Consider the following 20,159-nt stretch of genomic DNA (forward strand, 5'->3'; position numbering starts at 1 on the left):
AATGATCTCTGGCCTGGCCTAATAAAGCTATTACTCTGGCTCCCCCCGCCCCTCACCTCTTATGGCCGACACGGTTGCCTTTGTGTTTTATGCAGGAATAAAACACTTTTGGGTGCTGCTTCCAGCTGAGGCTTGAGCAATCACCCGGCCTCGTTCACAGAATTTTACGGGGGGAGGCATCCAGATGCCTGCCCCCGCGCCTTCTTCCATCTGTACGAACCCACCCGTGCTTTCCCACCGCTTCTTGCGTCTTTTTTCTCGCCAGAAAAAAAAAAAAATCCGCGAAGGAAGGAAGGACGGGAATGCGTTTGGATTGGTAGCAGCGCTCGGAGCCCCTCCGTCTAGAAGCCCCTCCCGCGGGAGAGAAAGGGGTCTTCCCGTCGATTAAAACAAAGCGAGGAAGTCCAGGCTCAGCAGAGGCCTTCTCCTAATCCCGGCCTTACGGCGGCTGGTTGTAGGCCCTCAGCGCGGAGGTTAGGTACTTGACATCTGCTGTTGCTTCCTACCGTTTCTCATGATCCAGGCTTTGAGCCCTGGCTTTGAAAAGAGGGGCTGGGGCTGAGCCCCGGATTACATGACGTCCCTGTCTCACGTTTTCCTTTTCGCCACTTTCCCCCTCGCTCACGACAGCATGATGAAGGCAGCAATCGTGGATCAGCTGAGCAATGATTAGGAATCTGCTCGGCGTAGATGGAGAGGAAAGTCTCTGTGTGTGTCTGTGTGTGTGTGTTTACGTCCCCCGACCCACGCCGCCCCCAAACGGAGAATGCACTTTTAATGAAAAAGAAATGAAATAGAACAATCCCGAGTCACGACCGCGGCTCTTGGGGAAAAGAACAGGCCCAACATGAAAACAGCAGAACCAGCAACCTTAGTGGCGGGGGCGAGAGACCCACGCAAGGGTTTTCCTCCGCGGTGTCTGCTTCACTTTCGGAAGGCCACTGAAATTTGCCGGCTTCCAATCCACTAAGGTTTTTGCGCTTTGAAAGGGCAGCCTCGGGACGCGGCACCTCTCCGCAGCCCCGAGATCGCCCTTGATTGTCCCTGGCTGGCTGCGGGAAAGGACGGGTTGAAATGCAGCCTTGCAATTTGGGCTGGTAGCGGTCCCGGGACGCGAGGAGGGGGGTGGTGGCGACGGGTTGGAGTTAGCCTCACATCTGCAAGGTGAAATAGCCGCGGTGGCCTCCATCCGCATGCCGCCTCTCTCGCTTACGCCCCACCGTCACGCGCTCCTTCGCGAGCGCTGCTCTCAGCCTCCTGCCATCTCAGAGATAAATGGCATTCCTCCGCCACGTCCGATTTCCCCTTTCCTTCTGTCTGAACCGTACACGCACTCCCTCCCTGTAATGCGGTTTCCTTTACCTTCAGCCCAAGGCTGGTGTGTGTGTGTGTGTGTGCGTGCGTGCGTGCGTGTGGTGCATGCGCAGCTGCCTGCAGCTGCCGCGTTTCATTCATAAAAAAAAAAGCCACACCAAAAAAACACCAGCCTACATCCATCCTTAACTTGCAACAAGTTCCCTTCCGGCTCCCCATTCATAAATGAGAGCGGAGCATGCGTTTTAGAACTCCAGTGCCCACCCATTCATAGACTTGGGAGGACAGGCATGCGCAGACGAGATCCTTTCCCTCCCATTCATAAAATAGCCATTTTCCCAGGCAGCAGTTGTTGCAATAGCGAAGCAAGGGGAAGCGGCGGCTGCTGCTGCTGCTGCTGCTGCTGCTGACAGCGCAGCACTTGTAGGTCGTTCCCTGAGAACTGGGGGGTGGCGGCTCGTGCCAATTTTTTCCCCCTTGCAGGTACAGCTCGTGATCAATCTCGGATTTAGGATTAACTCGCTTGTTGAGAGATGATCTTGGCTGGATTATTTAAAGTAAGTAGGCAGTTCATCTTTGTGGGTAAAATAGACGGGGTGAAAGAAAAATCATGCCCCGTAGTGGGGAACGTTTCGCTCCCTTTCTGGATGTCTTGAACTGACCTTCTGCGGGGAAAGCGTGTGTCGTTCAACAAAAACCTACCCGCGCGCGTGCGTGTGTGGAGAGAGAGAGAGAGAGAGAGAGAGAGAGAGAGAGAGAGAGAGAGAGAGAGAGGATGAGAATGTATGAACGTTCTTTTTTAAAAAAGAAAAGAATTTGTGCTCTGCTCGCGGTGCTTGTACAATCTGGCTCTGCGTGACGGCGATCGCTGTACCCCTCTTTTCTGCATTTGGCACTAAGACCGCCGGGCTTCCTTTGGTACCAGGACGTCCTTGGTGTGAGGGTTTAAAGCGCAAACAGAACAAGCCGAGGGAAGCGCCCGCCGGCCCCCGGCCCCCAGCCCCATTCCCGGCTCGAGGAGCACTTCGCCCCTTGGGCTTCTCCCTGCCTTTGCTGCGGAAGGGATGAATCAACCCACGCGCCTCCGGACTGACAAACGGCGCCGTGCCCGGGCGCAGCGAACGCCGCTCTTCCCCGCTGGCCCGTCTTGCGCCGCTTTCCGTCCGTCTCGCGGGCTGGCGGGCTGCAAGGGGCTCCGGAGACTCCTGCGTAAACAGGGGGCCCTTGAGAGGCCCGCTCGCTCGCCCGCCCGCCCGCTCTTACTGCCTGCCTGACCTTTGCTCCCTGGCGTTTCCTTTCAGGTTAACAAGGCTGCCTCTTGCTTTCCTGGGTGGAAAGGCTCGCCTCACCTTTTGCCCATCCACATCCTCTCCCTCGTGGGGCTCTCTGGCTGCTCCGGCTTTGAACTTTGAGATAAGCTGGGCTGCTGGCATCTGCCTTGGAACCAAAGTGCTCAGGTTGGGTGCGCCAAGAGCTCTCCGGCTGTACCTGTGCGCAGCAAACAGGGAGGGAGGGAGAGCGAGAGAGTCGTGGATCTTGCTGGGGCCTTCTCCGCCTATGGCGTAGTGCAAACGGAGGCGAGGGCTGCATTTCTGCTGGCCCCAGCCGTGGCGTCACAGCCTTGCAGATCCAGAGGAGACTAGAACCCTCGCAGGACTGTCTGTCCAGGGCAGGAAGCGGAGGACAGCCGCACAAGCGTCATGGGCCTGGCCAGGAGGCCAAACAAGACTAGGGTTCGCAGCTCTTGGCAGTGGGCGGCATCCATCGAGGGAGGAGGGAGACAATTCATCTCTCTCCCCACCCTCTGGAGGATGATGATGACAGCATATCATGTCTTGCAGGAGAACCTGGCATGGCTGCGGTCCAAGAGACCCTGAAATGTCAATGTCAAGCCCATTCCCCCTCCTCATCCTAAGTGAGGCGATAAGAAATGTTAACACAGATGGCTTCCCAGCCCCCTCCCAGTTTAGAGACGATTTGGTTTTCTTTTATAAAATAAAATCAGAAAATGGCCCTCCTTCTCCTCCTCCTTGCTATAATGACCTTGTTTTGGATGATATCAAAAATAAAATTCAGGAGGAAAGTGTGCTGTCTGCAGAGATTGCAGCTTTAGCTTTAAAGCTCTTTCCTCAGCCCCTTCCTTCTCTCGCTTTCCTTCCCTGCCCGCCCCCATCACTAATCAGTATGTTCAATATTTAACCTAGCTTCCTTGATCTGGAGTCTTTTTAAAAGGAGTATTGTAAACTTGTGCACTGAATTACAATGATCTCCTCGACTGGCTTCCTTCCACCAGCTCACTTGTCCCCTTAATATAAACATGAATGATAGAGAAGTGGCGTTTCGCAGGGGGGGGGGGAAGACTGCTCTCAAGTTATTGGAGCCCTATTGAGGATGTCTCCATTTGATAAATGTGAGGCTTTCTGCAGGCTACAGTGTTCCAGTCATGCTAGGAATTCTGGGTTGGTATTACCTTCTTAAAGAAAGAATGCCTTCGTCCTGAAAAAGGACTGAGGCTAATCTTCTAAAGTGTAAAACAAAAGTGTTTATATTAACTTATGACTAACTCTGTTTATGCACAGAGATATTATCTTTATAAGCCTGTTATTGGGCTTCATAAAATGGCAGCAAGAAACCTCTGTGTGTGTGTGTGTGTGTGTGTGTGTGAGATCCCTTACAATATCTTGCATTCCTAATCTGACACCAACAGAGCACCATTGACCATGTTCTGCCTTATTGCTCAATTTGCATCTTTATTGTACAAAAATGAATTGCTAGGCGGTTGGATGCCTTCTGTGTAAAAAGAAAAAAAGGGGGTTCCACCATTTGAACAGAAATGAACAAGCACTTGGCCACAATCCTCCTAAAGGTGTGGGTCAGCCACCCCAACTCTAGAATTTCACAATCACTGACACCCATTTAATGTCTTGCCCTATATATTAATATGACTTCTCTCAAGGATGTAGTCCCTGTTATCTAGCTTAGTTTTTCTGAAAAAGTAAGACTGCTGCACATGAGGTCATTCAGTTCCCTTGATTTAGTAGGGCTTGGGGCGGTGAACTAAATAGTTGATGAAGAAATTGGAAACCAGTTTGCTTGATTATAGTATGTTGTTTAAACCTAAGTAAGATATCATGGGGTTGAAGCAAATCTTTTAATGCATACCTGTTGATACATTTCAAGTAGTGCCGATTGGAATAGTGTAAATTCTTTCAGCGCTATTGGGTGTTGTGAAGGTGGATACTAGTTTGCCTTCCTGCACCCCTGCTCATCCTGCAGTGCTTACAAGTAATTTGATTCTTGTTAACAATTGCTCCTTTCCTACTGCTGGCTTGATCAGTCTGAGAGAACCCCTCTACTTCTCATCTGAAATCAAGCAAGCAGGGAAATCCTTCAGCTGCCCTTTGCTTTTTTCTGCACTGTGATTGATAGGGTTCTGATGAACTGTATCTTTAGTCAGAGTTTGGTTTTCAAGCTGCTGTTCACACAGGCAGGCCCTAGTGAGGACAGCAGTGTCACTTTCTCCAGCACATTAAGTAAGATGGCTCTAGAGCAGCCTTCCCCAACCTGGTGCTCTCCAGCTGTGTTGGACTACAACTCCTATCACTCTTGGCCAGCATGTCCAATGGTCATGTTGGCTGGGGGTAATGGAAGTTGTTGTCCAACACATCTGGAGGACCCCAGGTTGATCAAACCAGGCCCTGCTCCTCAACAATGGTGACACTCTATCTTCTCTTGGCACCCAGGGCAAATTAACACTTTGCCGCAGTATAAATGATTTACACAATGCACAGAGCAGCAGGGCATGAGGCCTGGTCATGCTGTCAGATACTGATCTTCAAGCCACACTCTCCTTCTGCAGGTTTACCTGCTCAGGCATCGATGAGAGATGGCAGCCATGACTGTCAAGAGTTATGGCACATTGGAATGACACCTCTTTGTTTTCTTTGAATGAACCTATTGTAGTGTGGTGTTTCTCTATGGCATGACAATTTCTGGACCAATCTTAAGCATTTGACAGGTAAGCTACCTCCATCATGATGGCACCAAAAAAAAAAAAAAAGTGCACTCTAGGTTTGCTCAGAGAGAAAGTGTTTCTCTTCAGATTCTTTCCCTGTTGCCTTGTTTCTTTCCAGAAGTCCTTTGTCCAAGAGGAATGAATACTTTCTTATTCCCTCTCAATTCATGCCAGGCTTCTCTGGGACATTCAACAAGAGCAGTTAAAGTTCCACAGCTATTGCACGTTTGTTCAGTTCAGAAGGTTTCTGCTCTTTCTTGACCATTGTGGGGGGGGGGAGGTAACTTAAAATTCCCCATGTTTCTCACTTCTAACACTGCTTTACATTCTCCTTTATAGTCATCATCAGGTTTTCTGTTCTTTTTCTAAGGGCACAATCCAGTCACACTTAATTCTCCAGTCCAGCTGGCCTTGGCTAGATTATACCACGTACATTTGATTGAAATATCATTCTTGGATAGTATCCTATGAAATATTCAAGCTCCTTACTATGAAGGAAAGAAAGGCTACCACAACTGAAAGCATCTCTTTAAGTGGAACCCACAACAAAATGTTGCAGTGTGGAGTGCTCATGCTCAGGATTCCAGCCAGACATCCCCTCTTGCAAGATACTCCAATCCTTTCTCCCACCCCACTCTCACCCAGTCAGTGTTCTTTGGCCACTAAGCCACAGTGTTTGTTTTTTGCCGTCTTAGGTTTTCCCCCTAAAGTATATTTGTACATCTGCAACCCTTGGGTTGATGCCTTCCTCTTGTGTATAGATTAGTGACATTTTGGATACTTAAGGATCCACACTTGGGAGAAGGAGTTTACTGTTAGTATATAGGATAAATCATGGAATGTTTCCACATTGGAGAAGAAGGGGATGGAGGGGTGGTGGTAGATTTTTGTCTTAAGTTTTATCTAATAATAATAATAAATTGTAAAAGACAGCATGACTTGGCAAAGCCCATCATGTCCATCTAGAAAAACTGTCATGAGTGAGAAAGAGATATAATAATTATTATAAATAATAATAATGATAATTTTATACCACCCCTATAGCCAGAGCTCGCTGGATAGTTTACAACAATTATATGAATCTACACTAATTTTAGAGTGTACATCTCATTTCCTCAGTTATGAAACTAATACTCTGACCATCTACTTGGGAATCAGGCAAATTCTGTTAACTCACAAGGACGTGAGCACAGGAGTGCGGCTTTAATATACTCATTACCTACTTCCCATTTTGCCTGAGGTGATCAGAGCGCCATTTTGATATAACTTTGCAGTAAAATCTCTGAGGTACTTGGTTGAAGGAGCCTTCCAGACGTGTTGGACTACAGCTGTGCTGGCTGGGAGAGAATGGGTTTTGTAGATCAGCACATCTGGAGGGCAGCCACATTGTCATCCATTCAATTTCCTACTGGTGGAAGCAAGGAGCTTTATTATTTCAAACCAGTGTGTCTTGCCATGGCAGGTTCCAACCATTTTCATGTAATAGTCTGTAGGTAAAAGGTAACTTTCTCAGGTACATCAGTCAGCTCTGCGCTGTCACAATTTCTTGGTACAGAGTACCCTATAGCATGCAATACAGATTTATTTTAATTGCACCTCTCAGACTAACTGGTCATAATTCCAGTTAGTCTGAGGAGGGATCAAGCCACTACACAGAATACTTCATTTGTTAGGGATATGTAATCAGTTAGTCTGAGAGGTGCCATCATAAATCTCTATCTCACACTATCAAGTGCTCCGTACCAAGAAATTGTCACTGCTTTGGGCTTGAGGCTAAAAGTTGGCTGATCAACCTGCAGAAGTTTGCTTCCATTTATAAAGGATGGCCTTAATTACCTGCCGTGATCATGGAGGGTTCGACTTTCTTACTGATCTTTGGGATTTCACAATGTGTGTTGTGAATGCAGTGCAGTGTTCTCCCTCTGGAACGGGGAAATGCGCTATAGGTTTCAATACATAATGAATCTACATCTTGTACTACATACAGATTTCCCTGGAACTATTGGCAGCCTTGAATATTTAAGAATAGCTGTCACTTTATTTCAGCTGTCCTCTTAAAGCAATGCGCAGCCGGCCAGGCTGAGATGTTGCACATCCCATTTACTTCAATGGGGCATATGTGGAATTCCAGACATGCCCATTGTAATGAATGAACACTCTATGATAGTGTGCCTAGTGGATTTCTCCATTGTCTTAACATTTCTGTTGGCATCTCTTTTTCCTTCTGAGTTTTGGCAGATCAGTTAAAAATCTGTACAGTCTTATTTCTCTCTCCCCAGCCTATCCTTCAAGAATGTAAGCCTCACAGCAATCGTGTGAGGTAGGTTAGGCTGAGGTGTAGTTACTGGCCCAAGGTCATACAGTGAGCTTCATGGCTTACTGGGGTTTGAACCCAGGTCCTCCCTGTCCTAATTTGACACTCTGCCACACCATATGGCTTTCAGCTAATGTTCCATTTCTAGTTCAAGGTGTTCTCCACATGACAATGCTGGCAGGTGACCCCTTGTTAAGGTGTGTTTTTCTAGGCCTTGTCTGACGATTAGTGTGCTAGACTTTGTGGGAGCCAAATTCATACTTGTATTTGTATTGGACAGAGATCAATATCATTGTGTATTCGTTGCATTAGCCTGGGAACACTTGATACAGTACGTTAGCATTGTTGAATCTGAATGGGAGACTTCTGGTAGCTTCATGTAAACCACTCTGAGTTTTCTATAGGAAGTGTGGGATAAATATTAAATGCAATTAGGGGTTGTTGTTTTTACCCAGGCTAGTAAGAGTTTTGTATACTTATCAGAATATACTATTGGCTTTCATAATAGATTTTGGGGGGGATTTAGGAAAACTACAGATGACCTAGTGTCTCTTGACAAACCTAAAGTATTATTATATTTATTTGTATCCCGCCTTTTGCCCAATGCCTTTTTTCTGTGTCCTTCTTAAATTCTTGTAAGTTAGGAGTAAGGAATCCAGTGTCTTCCAGAAGTTTTGGGCTACAAGGTCCATAATACCTGACCTTTGACATGCTGGCTGGGGCTGATGCAAGCTGTAATCCAAAATAACCAGATGGCACCAAATTGCCTACCTCTGTTGTAAATTATCTAGGTTGTCAAGTCATGTAGAGTGAACAAGTTCAGCTAAAGATGAAGTTAGAACAGGGAAAGCATGGATCTTAAACTACTGGAAGTTTATTTGAAGTAATCTATGACTTCCTGACTAATGCCTTGTATGTGTTATGGATTTTGCTAGCGCAAACAAAACAGCTCCACTCCACATCCACATTGTATTTATTTATTTATTTATTTATTACATTTTTATACCGCCCAATAGCCGAAGCTCTCTTGGCAATTCACATTTGAGCTGGTGAGTCTATTGCAACAGACTTGTTAAATTTTCTTATATTTTGGACTTCAGTTTATAGTGCTACTGTACTGATTTGAGTCCTCAGGGGAAGGATATCTTCTTTCTGATGGCTGTACTAGGTTTCCCTTTCTAATATACTTTCATTTTAGCTTGGTGATAGCTGCATAGGCTTAGGCTTACTAAAGGATAAAACTGATAATCCAGCAGACTGAAAATTCTTCTAGATTATTGGGTTGCATCTCTAAAGGCAAGCTTTGAACTTGAGCTTGTACTTGAACCTGACAGCTAATTAGCACTGTAGTGTATTGGGTCCAAAAGTTGAGTTGAAAGGCTATGTTTATGGAGCACGGGCAAAATTGGAGTAAGCATCTAAGACAAGGAATTGAATCTCATGAGAAATAGCTGCCATCTAAATCATTAGCAACCAATATCTCTTCTTTCTTGCCCTATTGCACTGGTAATCCATTGGCAAGCCCATGGTGAGGTTGAATCATGGAATCCAAACACTAGTGCAGTCTTCCCCAACCACATGCCCTCCAGATGTTCTGAACTATAACCCCCAGCATTCCTGACTATTACCCATGCTGATTGGGGCTGATGGGAGTTGAAGTCCAAAGCATATAGAGGACCCTATAGGTTGGGGAAGACTGCACTAGTGACTAAAAACAGATGGCTAAGTGGGAATGACCTTGACATGCAAGTTGTCTCTGAATTAAAAGCTGCAAAATATGGGCGGGGGGTGGGGAGCCTGGCCTGTATGTCATTTTGTTGTTTAGATATATTTTTGCTTTGGCAGTTGCAATTTGCAATAAAAGCAAGCAAAAGGGCCATCCACCTCTCCCCCGCCCCCAGCTATGTGTGTGGGTTGGGGGGGGGGGGTTGATTGGTTTGTTTTTTTGCCTGTAAAGCTCTTCCCCTCTTCAAGCTCCGTCTGATATAAAAGCATAGACCCAAGGCCAAATGTACCGCTGTCCTATATGACCCATTAAAATTAATTTCAAAGTTTTTTAGTAATTCTCTTCAACTTGTTGTTCGTTGTGTGACCTCAATACGAAGTTTTCAATGTCTTAGATCTCTAGGCCTAGTAGCGACTCCATTTCTTTCTTTCCTCCATAACACAGAGCCCCAAACCTTCGCAAAATGCTCAGGACCTGCAAACGGTGTTAAATCAACTTCCTCTGACTTACCACGCCAGCAAACAAACGTTTAGCTTGAAGTAATGTACCTTACAGTAAGCCAAGGTTTATACTTCCCGCATAAAGTCCAGATTTGCCAGCGGAGGTGAAGCACACATATTGTGGAAATGGCTGGTGCATGCTTTACATGAGGTGATTTATTCCATGCACATTTTTATTCTATCTTTAAAGCAGAACCTGTCATGTCTCATTTCTATCTGGTGTCTCCCTTTATTCCTTTATATGGTCTCTCCATCAAACTCTGACCATTATGCCAATCTTAAGTAGATAATTCCAGTAAATGGTGGATGTAGTTTCATCTCTGAGACTAAGTAGGTCAGGACAAGCCTATGTATCTAAATGGGAGACTACAGGAACCCCCTGTATATCTCTCTGAAGGATGGATGGAATCCAGATGTAACAAAGAAACAATGCATTGTGTTATGCATGTAACTGAGATGTAATCTCGAGACAGATTTGAGGGCTCTTTGGTGAAAGCTGTTCAAGTGGAAAACCCTTACTTGCAACAAAACAAGGTGGATGTATGCTGTTGCATGGAGGCTTCATCACGCCTAGGCCCACAGGGCTTCTTGGTTCAAGCTGATTTCAAGTGTTCAGAAGCAGAGTGAAGTGCAGATCTTCCTGAACTGTAGTACTTCTGAGTACTAGTGGAGGGAGGACTGCATGTCTGAATGTTCCACACATTAAAAATAGACTTCCCTTTATGTGGAAAGCTAGCATGTCAGGAAAAATATTTAGGACAAAATACTCCTTCCTGATGAGGTTTCCATGTGCAGTGAGTTCTTTTAAGGTGGGAAATGTTCAAACACTTATTCTCTCACTTGCATTCTAAAGTGGTGTTCATGGGGTTTCTAAATATTTAAATTAGCTCTTAGATTACTGTGTTTCACCCCATCCTACCCCATCCAATTCATGGTGGCAGTAAATAGGCATAAGTACGATGGTCTTATTAGCCATAAACCTGCAGTCCAGTCATACATTTTGTTTCAAAAGCCATAAAGTGGTGGCTACTAGGAGGAGGGCTTTCTCCGCTGTGGCACCCCGGTTGTGGAACGAGCTCCCCAGAGAGGTCCGCTTGGCGCCTACACTGTACTGCTTTCGTCGCCAGCTGAAGACCTTTTTATTCACTCAGTATTTTAACACTTAATTTTAACTTAAATTTAAATTTTACTGTTTTAACTCTGTATTTTAATCCTATATCAACTTTGCTGTGTGGTTTTATCCTGGTTGCGCTTTTTATACTGTATTTTGTAATTGTGTTTTAAACCGTTGGGTGTTTTACTGTGGTTTTAATTTTTGTGAACCGCCCAGAGAGCTTCGGCTATTGGGCGGTATAAAAATGTAATAAATAAATAAATAAATAAATAAAGTTAAAATATAAGATTTATGTTCTGGTTAATGCTCACCTTTTTCAGTGCTTGATTCTGTGATTCTGTAGTCACTGAAATAAATGGTGTGTGATGGCCCATCTTAATCTCACAGCTATTATCTGTCTCTGTCAATATTTATATCATCAACAGCCAAGATTGAAAACCAACTCCTCAACAAAAATAATAATACACATCTTTAAGCTTTAAAGCTTAAAATTCTCCTGTGTATGATCCAGGCAAGCAATTAACACACTGAATTATGGATAATATATTCTGACCTTCAGTAAAGACTTTTGACACTGGCCCTTGTTTCAGCAAAAGAAAATCCCTAAATCCGCTTTTTGCTAGTGAAGTTTTTCTTGTGGGTGTATTTTTTATTTTATTTTTTAGAACTTCGAGAGGTTTCATGTGTATTAGAGGCTTTTAAAATCCCTAACTTCAAGATGCCAGTGGACACCTGATACTTTGGGAGGGTGTGTGTGTTGTTTCTAATGAACAGATGGATGACACTGAGTGACTGAGGTAAAGGAAAAAAAATTGTTAAAACCTGACATTGGCATAAAGGGCAATGCCACCGGAAGTTTATTCACTATTGACTAGAGATAATTTTTATCTTGTTCCTGGACTTGCAAAACACATACTGTTCTCGAGCTCCCAATATGCTGTGAAGTATCCCAGAAAACTATAATGTACAATATGTGCTGGCCATGGGTGGAGGTCCCTGAGCCCAGTTTAATTTCAAACCTCCACTCTGGGCCCCTTCCCAATTCAGATCAAAGGTGCCCCCATACTCCAGTAGGCTGGGCTAAATAATACTGCTGTTTATGGTACAGAATGTTTGATCCTGCTAGAAGGCAGCATACATTTCATTTTATTCTTAGCTGCATGCTATCCCCTTATTCACATCAGTGCGTCACTAAATGAGTCGAGCTGAACTTGTTGATGATCAGCTAAGTGTGAATACAGACACACTTTGACTGTTATTGCCAACTGTTCAAGCACACTCACTGCTCTCTCTCTCTCTAGACATAAAATTCCCTATCAAGGATTGAGTTCAAGAGAAACTGGTTATGCTAGTTTGCAGTAGGAACCTGGTATACTCAGCACTGATTGGCTGGCGTTTGCAGCATCACAAACCCACCCACCTGCATAGTATTTCTGCAGCTCTTTAAAAATGTGCTTTCCTTTTTTTATAAAGTGTGTGAATGTGCATACAAGTATGTACTTATGTGTGTGTGCATATATAGGTGAGTGCATACATGTATACATAGATACAGATTGTGTGTGTGTGTGTGTGTGTGTGTGTAATTTATGTGCTTAACACACGTGTGTGTGTGTGTGTGAGAGAGAGAGAGAGAGAGAGGTGTGCATGTAAATTACTAATACTGTGGAAAGTGTTGTGATGTCATGTGGTGGGGGTGCAGCCAGGCTGACACCATGGGAGAAAAAAAGCAATGAGTTCTCTTTTAAAGATACATCTGTATTCACGCTAAATGCATGGGCCAAAATCAAATCTAGCCAGAGTAAAGCACTGTACGTGTTAGGTACATGTGCTCCATTTGAAATAGATTAGGCTTAAAATGCTTACAGTTGCAGTCCTGTACACATTTACCTGGGAGTAAAACCCATTAAACTCAGTGGAATTTATGTCTGAGTAGACCTGTATAGGATTAGGCTTTTTCCTGGAATGTGCTGTGTGTGTGTGCATCTGGTGTATTCTCTCTCTCTCTCTCTCTCTCTCTCTCTCTCTCTCTCTCTCTCTCTCTCTCTCTCTCTGCATTTCTTATTATGATGTTAACTTTGCCTGTTCTCATCTTTTTCTCTGAATATTAGAATCTTTGTTTTCTTCCACTCTTCCTCATCTAATTGTCTCTCTGCTTCTACAGATTTCAACAGCCTCTCCTCTCAACCTAACTAAGAATGTTTTTTGGTTGGCTGCTTCTTTAAAATGATCTTTTAAAAAAAAATAATTAATAAATAATATAAAGGTCACTGCAAGGAAGTGGCAGCTCCACCAGAAAACAATGTGAAGTCTCTAAATTTGAACCAAGCCATATCCGTTCTTTGATTTAAGTTTAGTTGCTTCCTGTGGTTTCATGTCCTACACTACAGTTGAATCTCTGGAAGGCCTCCAGTGTAAATTGCACTCTTCCAATGAAACTAGGGACTAGCAATAGATGGGTCAGCTAGTAAACAGTATTTAAGCCAAATATTATGCAGCTTGGTGTTTGGGTGAAAAATAGTATGAATATTTTCAAGGATATTGTGCCCTCTGCTCTGATTTTCAGCTAGGTCACTCAATTCTGTTTTCAGAGGGCAGACAGAGGATGTGTGATGTTACTTTTGCCTTCTTTTATTTTCTAGTCTAGAGCATTGAGGCCAACAACAACAATGTTTTTAGAAGCTGGGCCTAAAAAATACACTGTCAAGTAATTTTTCTTCTGCTTATTTTACTGGGAAAGAAGGGGACTGAACCAGTGGAAAACAGATTGGCTATATTTGCATAATCATGGTTTATCATGGGGGTAGGGAATCATCGGCCCTTTGAATGTTGTTGGATTGCAATATCCATCACCTGATCTTTGGTCATGCTGGCTGGGGCTGATGGGAACTGGAGTCCAACAATATCTGGAGGTCCAAGGGTTACCCCTGCCCCCAGTTTGGCATCACAAGGACAAGCCACAGCCAACCTCAGGCTTGTTCACTTCCTGCCTCCTCTTGTGCAGATGCAAGGAGACCAGAAGTTTCCATTTTAGATTAACCACAGTTTAATGTTACGTTTCAACCCCAAACTGTGATCAATCAACAATTGCTAAGGCAAGCCAGCTTCATAAACAAACGTTCCAACAAAATATAATTAGGATTAACCATTGTTTAGGGTTCAGATGTAATGGTAAACAAGCCATGGTGGGTTGTTTTGGTGCAACTCGGGTTACTGTGACATTGTCATAACAGAGAGCCATGGTCTACTGTTGCATGTGAACATAGCCATTATGACCTAGGCAAGGACTGGTGTGAAGTTAAACAGAGTGTTTGTGGGGAGGGTTGTGGGTGCCCATTATATTGCTGCTCCAAATTCCAGTGCAGTTCTGACTTCCTGGGACAAATAGGCCAGAGATAGAATAAAAACTGCTTTGGGAAATTGTGGATCACCTGGTTATTTGTTACACTGAAATGAAAATTGGGGTGTGAATTCACACGTAACAATAGGAATTCCAGGCATGAGAAGACATGTTGAAAACTGTTGATGAGAACAGGAGTGTGTTTGTTTTTCATTTCTTCTAGAACAGGGGAGTGTCTTCATTTCTGTGGCTTAATGGCCAACCTTCCTATTTCTGAGATCCAGGATGAGTAAACTTCTATTTTCCATTCATAAAATATATCGGAGTAAGGCCAGGTTTTAGAAGTACCTATATTTTGCATAGATCACAAATTAACTTTCCTCTCCCCCAAATTGTTATGTATGTACTTTTATGCATGGATGTTTTTAAAAAGACATTGCGGGGCTCATCTTTCCCTACTTAACATATTTTCTGTGGTAAGAAAAAAGATGGGAAGAAGTAATTGAAAAACAAAAGGAGAGTTATAAATGGAATTCAACAACATCTGGACTACCCCATAAAATTCCATGAATGAGACAGGGCAATTGCACAATGTGAGTCTCATCTGAAGTACTGTATAATGCCAGTAGGTCTTTGGGAGTTACCCCTTTGTCCACAGCAATTGAGGTCATTCAGTGCCTGAGGCTGGGAAAGTGGGGAGGTAGGTAGATAAATAGTGCTGTATTTCTGACCAATTGTAGCAATGGGCCAATTGCATTCATCTTGAAAACATCAGAGAGGGGACAAAAAACCCAGTAAACTCTTATTCTTCTCTCCATGGAGAGCCATGCTTCCCCCGGGCATATATACAGTAATATGATAGAGCCAGTGGTGCCCTCAAAGTTGCTATGAAGATTCTAAAGTTTGGCTCTTAGGGATCAGTAAAGGACAAAGTAGACTGGGATGCATGATTATCAAAACAATATTTGAATGTGGGCCAATAAACTCAAAGGCCTAGACTTGGCATCTACAGTTTCGATTGTCATGACAGGAAGAAAGCTGTAATTGAGAAATAATACACTGCATATGGGCTCAGACAAAGTCAATAGTGTTCAGCATGAACATGTGCATACAGATCAATGATGAGCCACTTGTGGTCCTCCATATGTCTTGGCCTTCAACTCCCATCAATCTTAGCCAGCGTAGCCAATGATTAGGAATAATGGGAATTGTAGGCCAAAACAACAGGAGGACCACAAATTGTGCACCCATGAGGATCTCTACTTGGATAGTCACTAGGCTAAGTGTTGGATTGGTTACCCTGTTATGCACATTCTTCACATGACTGATCTTTTTTTCTAGGCTGAAAAAAGGCTGAAAAGACTATGTTCTTCTGTCGTTCCTTCTCCTTCCAGCCATATCCTGGGGGCTGCCTTCACAGCGCTGAGTTGGCGCCACTCTGCTGCCAAACCCCACGTTCTCGCTGGTGCGCAGCAGTGGCAACATCTTGTGTGAATGAGGGGAGGCAGCACAGGCTTTCTGGCAGCTATTAGGGTCACTGGGCCCACCCCTCCCCCTCCAGCAGCTTCCTGCGACCCGTAGGAGGTTGCCTTCTGCCTGGGAACGCCCCCAAAGTGGCTCCAAGTGAGGCCAGACCAGCAGAAGAGCCAGGCTGACCTAGCTCTGGCTGGAAAAGTCAGGGTATGTCCCTGACTTTTCAGCCATGCATCTTCACCACCCCAGGGCAAAGACAACATCAAGACAGGCAGCATAAAATATAACAGACTTCCACAATATGTTGCCCTCCAGAAGTTTGGATTACAAATCCCATCAGCCCTGGCCATTTCCCATCATGGCTGTGGCTGATGGAGTTGTACTGCAAAACATTTGGAGGGCACCAGGTTGGGAAAGGCTGAGATAAGATACAATTTCCTCTGGATGTCTTCTTTTAAAACAAAAAACAAAGCAAAAACCTTCTCAAGAAGATAGACTTGCAGCTACCTAGAGATAAAAGTAGAACATGTTGCTTGGAATGCATTATTACCATAATGCATTCATAAGCCCATTCATTGTTAGTCAGACAGGTGTAGTCATGTCAGAGGCGGCTGGTATTTCTGGGCAGGCAGGATGCTGAACCCCCAACCATGGGAGAATTCTCCACCCACCCCCTGCTTTGAACTCATGCTCTAGTTGGCTCTGCCTACTGCAACTCCTTGTCCCACCTACATTTAGGTGCCCTGCCCCACTGATCACCAGCCCCCACTGAGTCACGTTATCACCTCTATAGGGCTGACACCACAAAGAGTTACACAGCAACTGGCTCCATGTCCACCCCTGGCATAGGAACAGCGAAAGCAATGAGGACTTGTTGGAACAGTGACAGTACCAGCCAATGTCTGAACTCTTTTGCTCTTTCTCCCTTCCCTCACTCTCTCTTTCAGGACACTTAAAAGCAGTGTTCCCCAGTGCTGAAGGACAGCCTGAGCAATGGAGCCTCGGATGCCTCACAACATTACCGTGGTTCCCAATTCCACCCTGGTACAGCCTGTCCTGGACAGCCGTATCCCATATGGCAGGCTGCAGCATCCTCTGACGATCCTGCCGATTGACCAAATGAAGACCACGCACATTGAGAACGACTACATTGACAATCCCACTTTGGCCCAGCTGGCTGCTCAGAAGCATCCCCGGGGCCACCACGAACCCCCCCTCCACCCCCAGCGATGCGAGCCAGACATCACCCACCCATGGATCTCCTTCAGCGGGCGGCCCAGCTCCATCAGCAGCAGCAGCAGCACGTCTTCCGATCAGAGGCTTTTGGATCACATGGCCCCGGCCCCGGTGGCAGACCAGTCCTCCCCTAGGGCGGTCCGGATACAGCCCAAGGCGATCAATTGCAAGCCCCTGGATCTGAAGGGGCCGACCTCTCAGGAGCTGGACAAGCACTTCTTGCTGTGTGAAGCCTGTGGAAAATGCAAGTGCAAGGAGTGTGCCCTGCCGAGGACTCTGCCGTCCTGTTGGCTCTGCAATCAGGAGTGCCTGTGCTCGGCTCAGAACCTGGTCAATTACTCCACCTGCATGTGCCTGGTGAAGGGCGTCTTCTACCACTGCACCAACGAGGACGACGAGGGCTCCTGCGCCGACCATCCCTGCTCCTGCTCCCATTCGAACTGCTGCGCCCGGTGGTCTTTCATGAGCGCCCTCTCTCTGGTCCTGCCGTGTCTGCTGTGCTACCTGCCGGCTACCGGCTGCGTGAAGCTGTCACAGCGCTGCTACGACCATGTGAGTCGGCCTGGATGTCGGTGTAAAAATACGAACAGCGTGATCTGTAAAGCCTCCCTGGAAGGGAAAGCTGGCAGCAGACCAGAGAAGCCATTTTGATCTCTGGCGAGAGGAGGGCGGGCGGGCAGGCGGGCAGGCAGGCAGGCAGGCAGGCATGGGAAGTATGCAGGGGCTGGGGTGGGTGGGAACAACAGGAAGGGAGTTTCATAACCTGTGTTGCGAGTCTGGCGTGTGTCAGCCTTTTGCTTTCAACAAACAAAGATCAATATCTCTTCCTGGGAACCGAAGCACTTTGGAGAATTCAGGGTTTTGGAAGTGGTGATCCATACTTATACAGTGGAGCTCTGAAGGGGGGTTCTTAAATTTTGCAGAGCAAAGGCAGAAATCTTCTGCCAGGTTAATTCAAAAACTTCTGTTCTGGTCCTTAGCGTTGGCTGTTTGCTTAGTCGACGTAGCTGCAAGAATAATTAACAGATAGGCTTGGCAGGTACATCCGTAACTGGAACGAGGATTGTTATTCCTCAGAGGTTATTCCGTTCATGCCCCCCCCCCTCCTCTTAAGGCTTATTTATTACTGGTTGCCAACTGCCTCGTTTTGCCGTGGTGGTTGTTGCCCCCATTGAAGCCATCTACATATAAAAACATCTTTCTGTACATTGTGCAGTTCTTTGTTCAATTGATCTCTGTAGCCCTGCCTTGATACATAGAAATCAATGATTGCCTGTTAATTGGGGCAGATCAAGCCCCAGTTCAAGCACAGCTGCAGGCTGTGAAAAGTCGGCAATTCTACCTCTCTCAGCCCAACTTATTCTTACTCCATAGAGTGCACAGCCTGTATTCTAACTTATTGCTGTAAAGGCATGGCCATTAAAATAGACACAGGGAGGAACACCTTCATTTCATCAGTGACACCAAGCTCTCGAAACTGGCAACCGCTTCATTGGACATACAGTAACTGATATATAAGGCTTTGATTCTGAAATGCCCTGGCAAGCTAAAGCCCTGCTTGTTCTGTGACGTTCCCACCACTGGGAGTGCTTGAGAGCAGGCCCCTTTTAGCAACATATTTAAGAGGTAGGAGGTTCTGAGCACACATTTTAACCTCAATGAATTCTATTGCATGATCAAAGGGCACATTTAGGGGATCGCACAAGCAAGACCTCACAATGCAAAAACGAGGCATAATTTTCAAGGCCACCAATCTCACAAACATATTCATGCCAAATTTAAGCAGCTCACTCCCCGTTGAAATCAATGGTGCTTAATCTCCACCTTGTTCTTGCAAGGGTAATACAAACTGAGCACAATGTATTTGTACATATTTTGGGTTTGTTTTTTGTTTGTTTTTAAAATAAATATCAACGCAACCCCATGCTCCCACGAAAGACAGACCTGGTTTTGGCAAAATGGCATTTGCTTGGTATTGAAATTCTCACTTTTATTGTTGCTGCTCAATGTTGGTCTCTTCTGTATAATAGTGTGTCTTTGTAAATACAGAGAGAATTTTAATATGCCTATTTTAGTGCTAAGTACTTTGTGGGGGGGGAGCGGAACTAGAGATGCAGATTTGTTACAACCCACCCACTGTTTTCAGTAGCCCGCTCTTTTAGGCCTCGTGGATCTATTCGCTCATACTAGGGCAGGGTTATTGCATGAGGGCCAGTTAAATTTCAGTCAGGAACGGAAGGCAGCTCCCCTGTTTAAGACCAATGCAGCCCCCATATTTAAGGCCAATGCTGCATTCCCTTAAAGTTCATTAACTCTGTTCTATTGACAACCACAAGGTGCTAAACAGAAAACAACTGTCTGCTAATATCTCAAATCAAATGGAGTGGGTATTTGTTGCATGCAAAAAGCTGATCCTAAGTCTCTGTTGTGTTGTGACCAGGTGAGGTGGGTTGAACTTGGAATTACCACGCTGTAATGATTGATTAAGAACTACCCTATTTAATTAGGCAAACTCACATTGTATTCTCAAGCAAATGTGATTTCTGGTTTGAAATTAAATACACAACTATACTGAGAGGAGCCATTTGGGGAGGCAAGGGGAGGGGGGGATAGAATTTGTTCACTTTTACTTAGCATGGGTGACTTTTATTTTTAAAAAATCTGTATATATTTATTGATTGGGAAATATTTTTAATCTTTTTATATTTATAATACTTGCCAGTTATGTATATAGTATTTCACAGAAAAAGGGATACTACATCTGTGTTGTCAGATACTGATTTGTATAGCTTTGCCTTGCCAAGAACACATTGGGGCACTTCCAGTGGGAATTTCTGCCCATTGAAATGAATGGGGAATATGTAAGAGGGCTCTGGTGCCATTCCCATTCATTTCAGTGGAGAGCGTTTTACAAGTTCCTGCTGGGTTAGGCACAGTATGTTGTATGTATATTCTTGCACAAACATGAGGGAACCATGCAATGGGGGAGTGGGAAGGAAGAAGGAGAATCTTAGGCAAAATACTATTGAATGTATACATCATTGTCAATTTCTAAGGGACGATAAATCAGGTTCGCAGCGTATAAATAAACGGGACATCCAGCAACATACCCAATGCTACCCATTACCTA

General features: G+C 45.0%; 1 protein-coding gene across 2 annotated transcripts; it reads left to right on the top strand.

The window, feature by feature from the left end:
- The first annotated feature begins 1,671 nt into the window (after nucleotides 1-1,671).
- Nucleotides 1,672-17,714, top strand: SPRY4 (sprouty RTK signaling antagonist 4). Of its 2 annotated transcripts, none has more exons than XM_063123296.1 (2): nucleotides 1,672-1,871; nucleotides 16,741-17,714. In XM_063123296.1, exon 2 carries the CDS (start codon nucleotides 16,787-16,789, stop codon nucleotides 17,678-17,680), a length of 894 nt encoding a protein of 297 aa, XP_062979366.1. In that variant the 5' UTR covers nucleotides 1,672-1,871; nucleotides 16,741-16,786; the 3' UTR covers nucleotides 17,681-17,714. The 2 variants fall into 2 exon arrangements, with proteins under 2 accessions (XP_062979366.1, XP_062979368.1); XM_063123298.1 differs by lacking the exon at nucleotides 1,672-1,871 and adding an exon at nucleotides 15,675-15,785.
- Nucleotides 17,715-20,159: the final 2,445 nt, after the last annotated feature.

The sequence above is a fragment of the Elgaria multicarinata genome, chromosome 3 (genome assembly GCF_023053635.1).
Source record: "Elgaria multicarinata webbii isolate HBS135686 ecotype San Diego chromosome 3, rElgMul1.1.pri, whole genome shotgun sequence".
NCBI lineage: Eukaryota > Metazoa > Chordata > Lepidosauria > Squamata > Anguidae > Elgaria > Elgaria multicarinata.

Bases quoted from the DNA above. Each gene is read 5' to 3' on its own strand.
- SPRY4 (XM_063123296.1), top strand. From the start codon at position 16,787: ATGGAGCCTCGGATGCCTCACAACATTACCGTGGTTCCCAATTCCACC.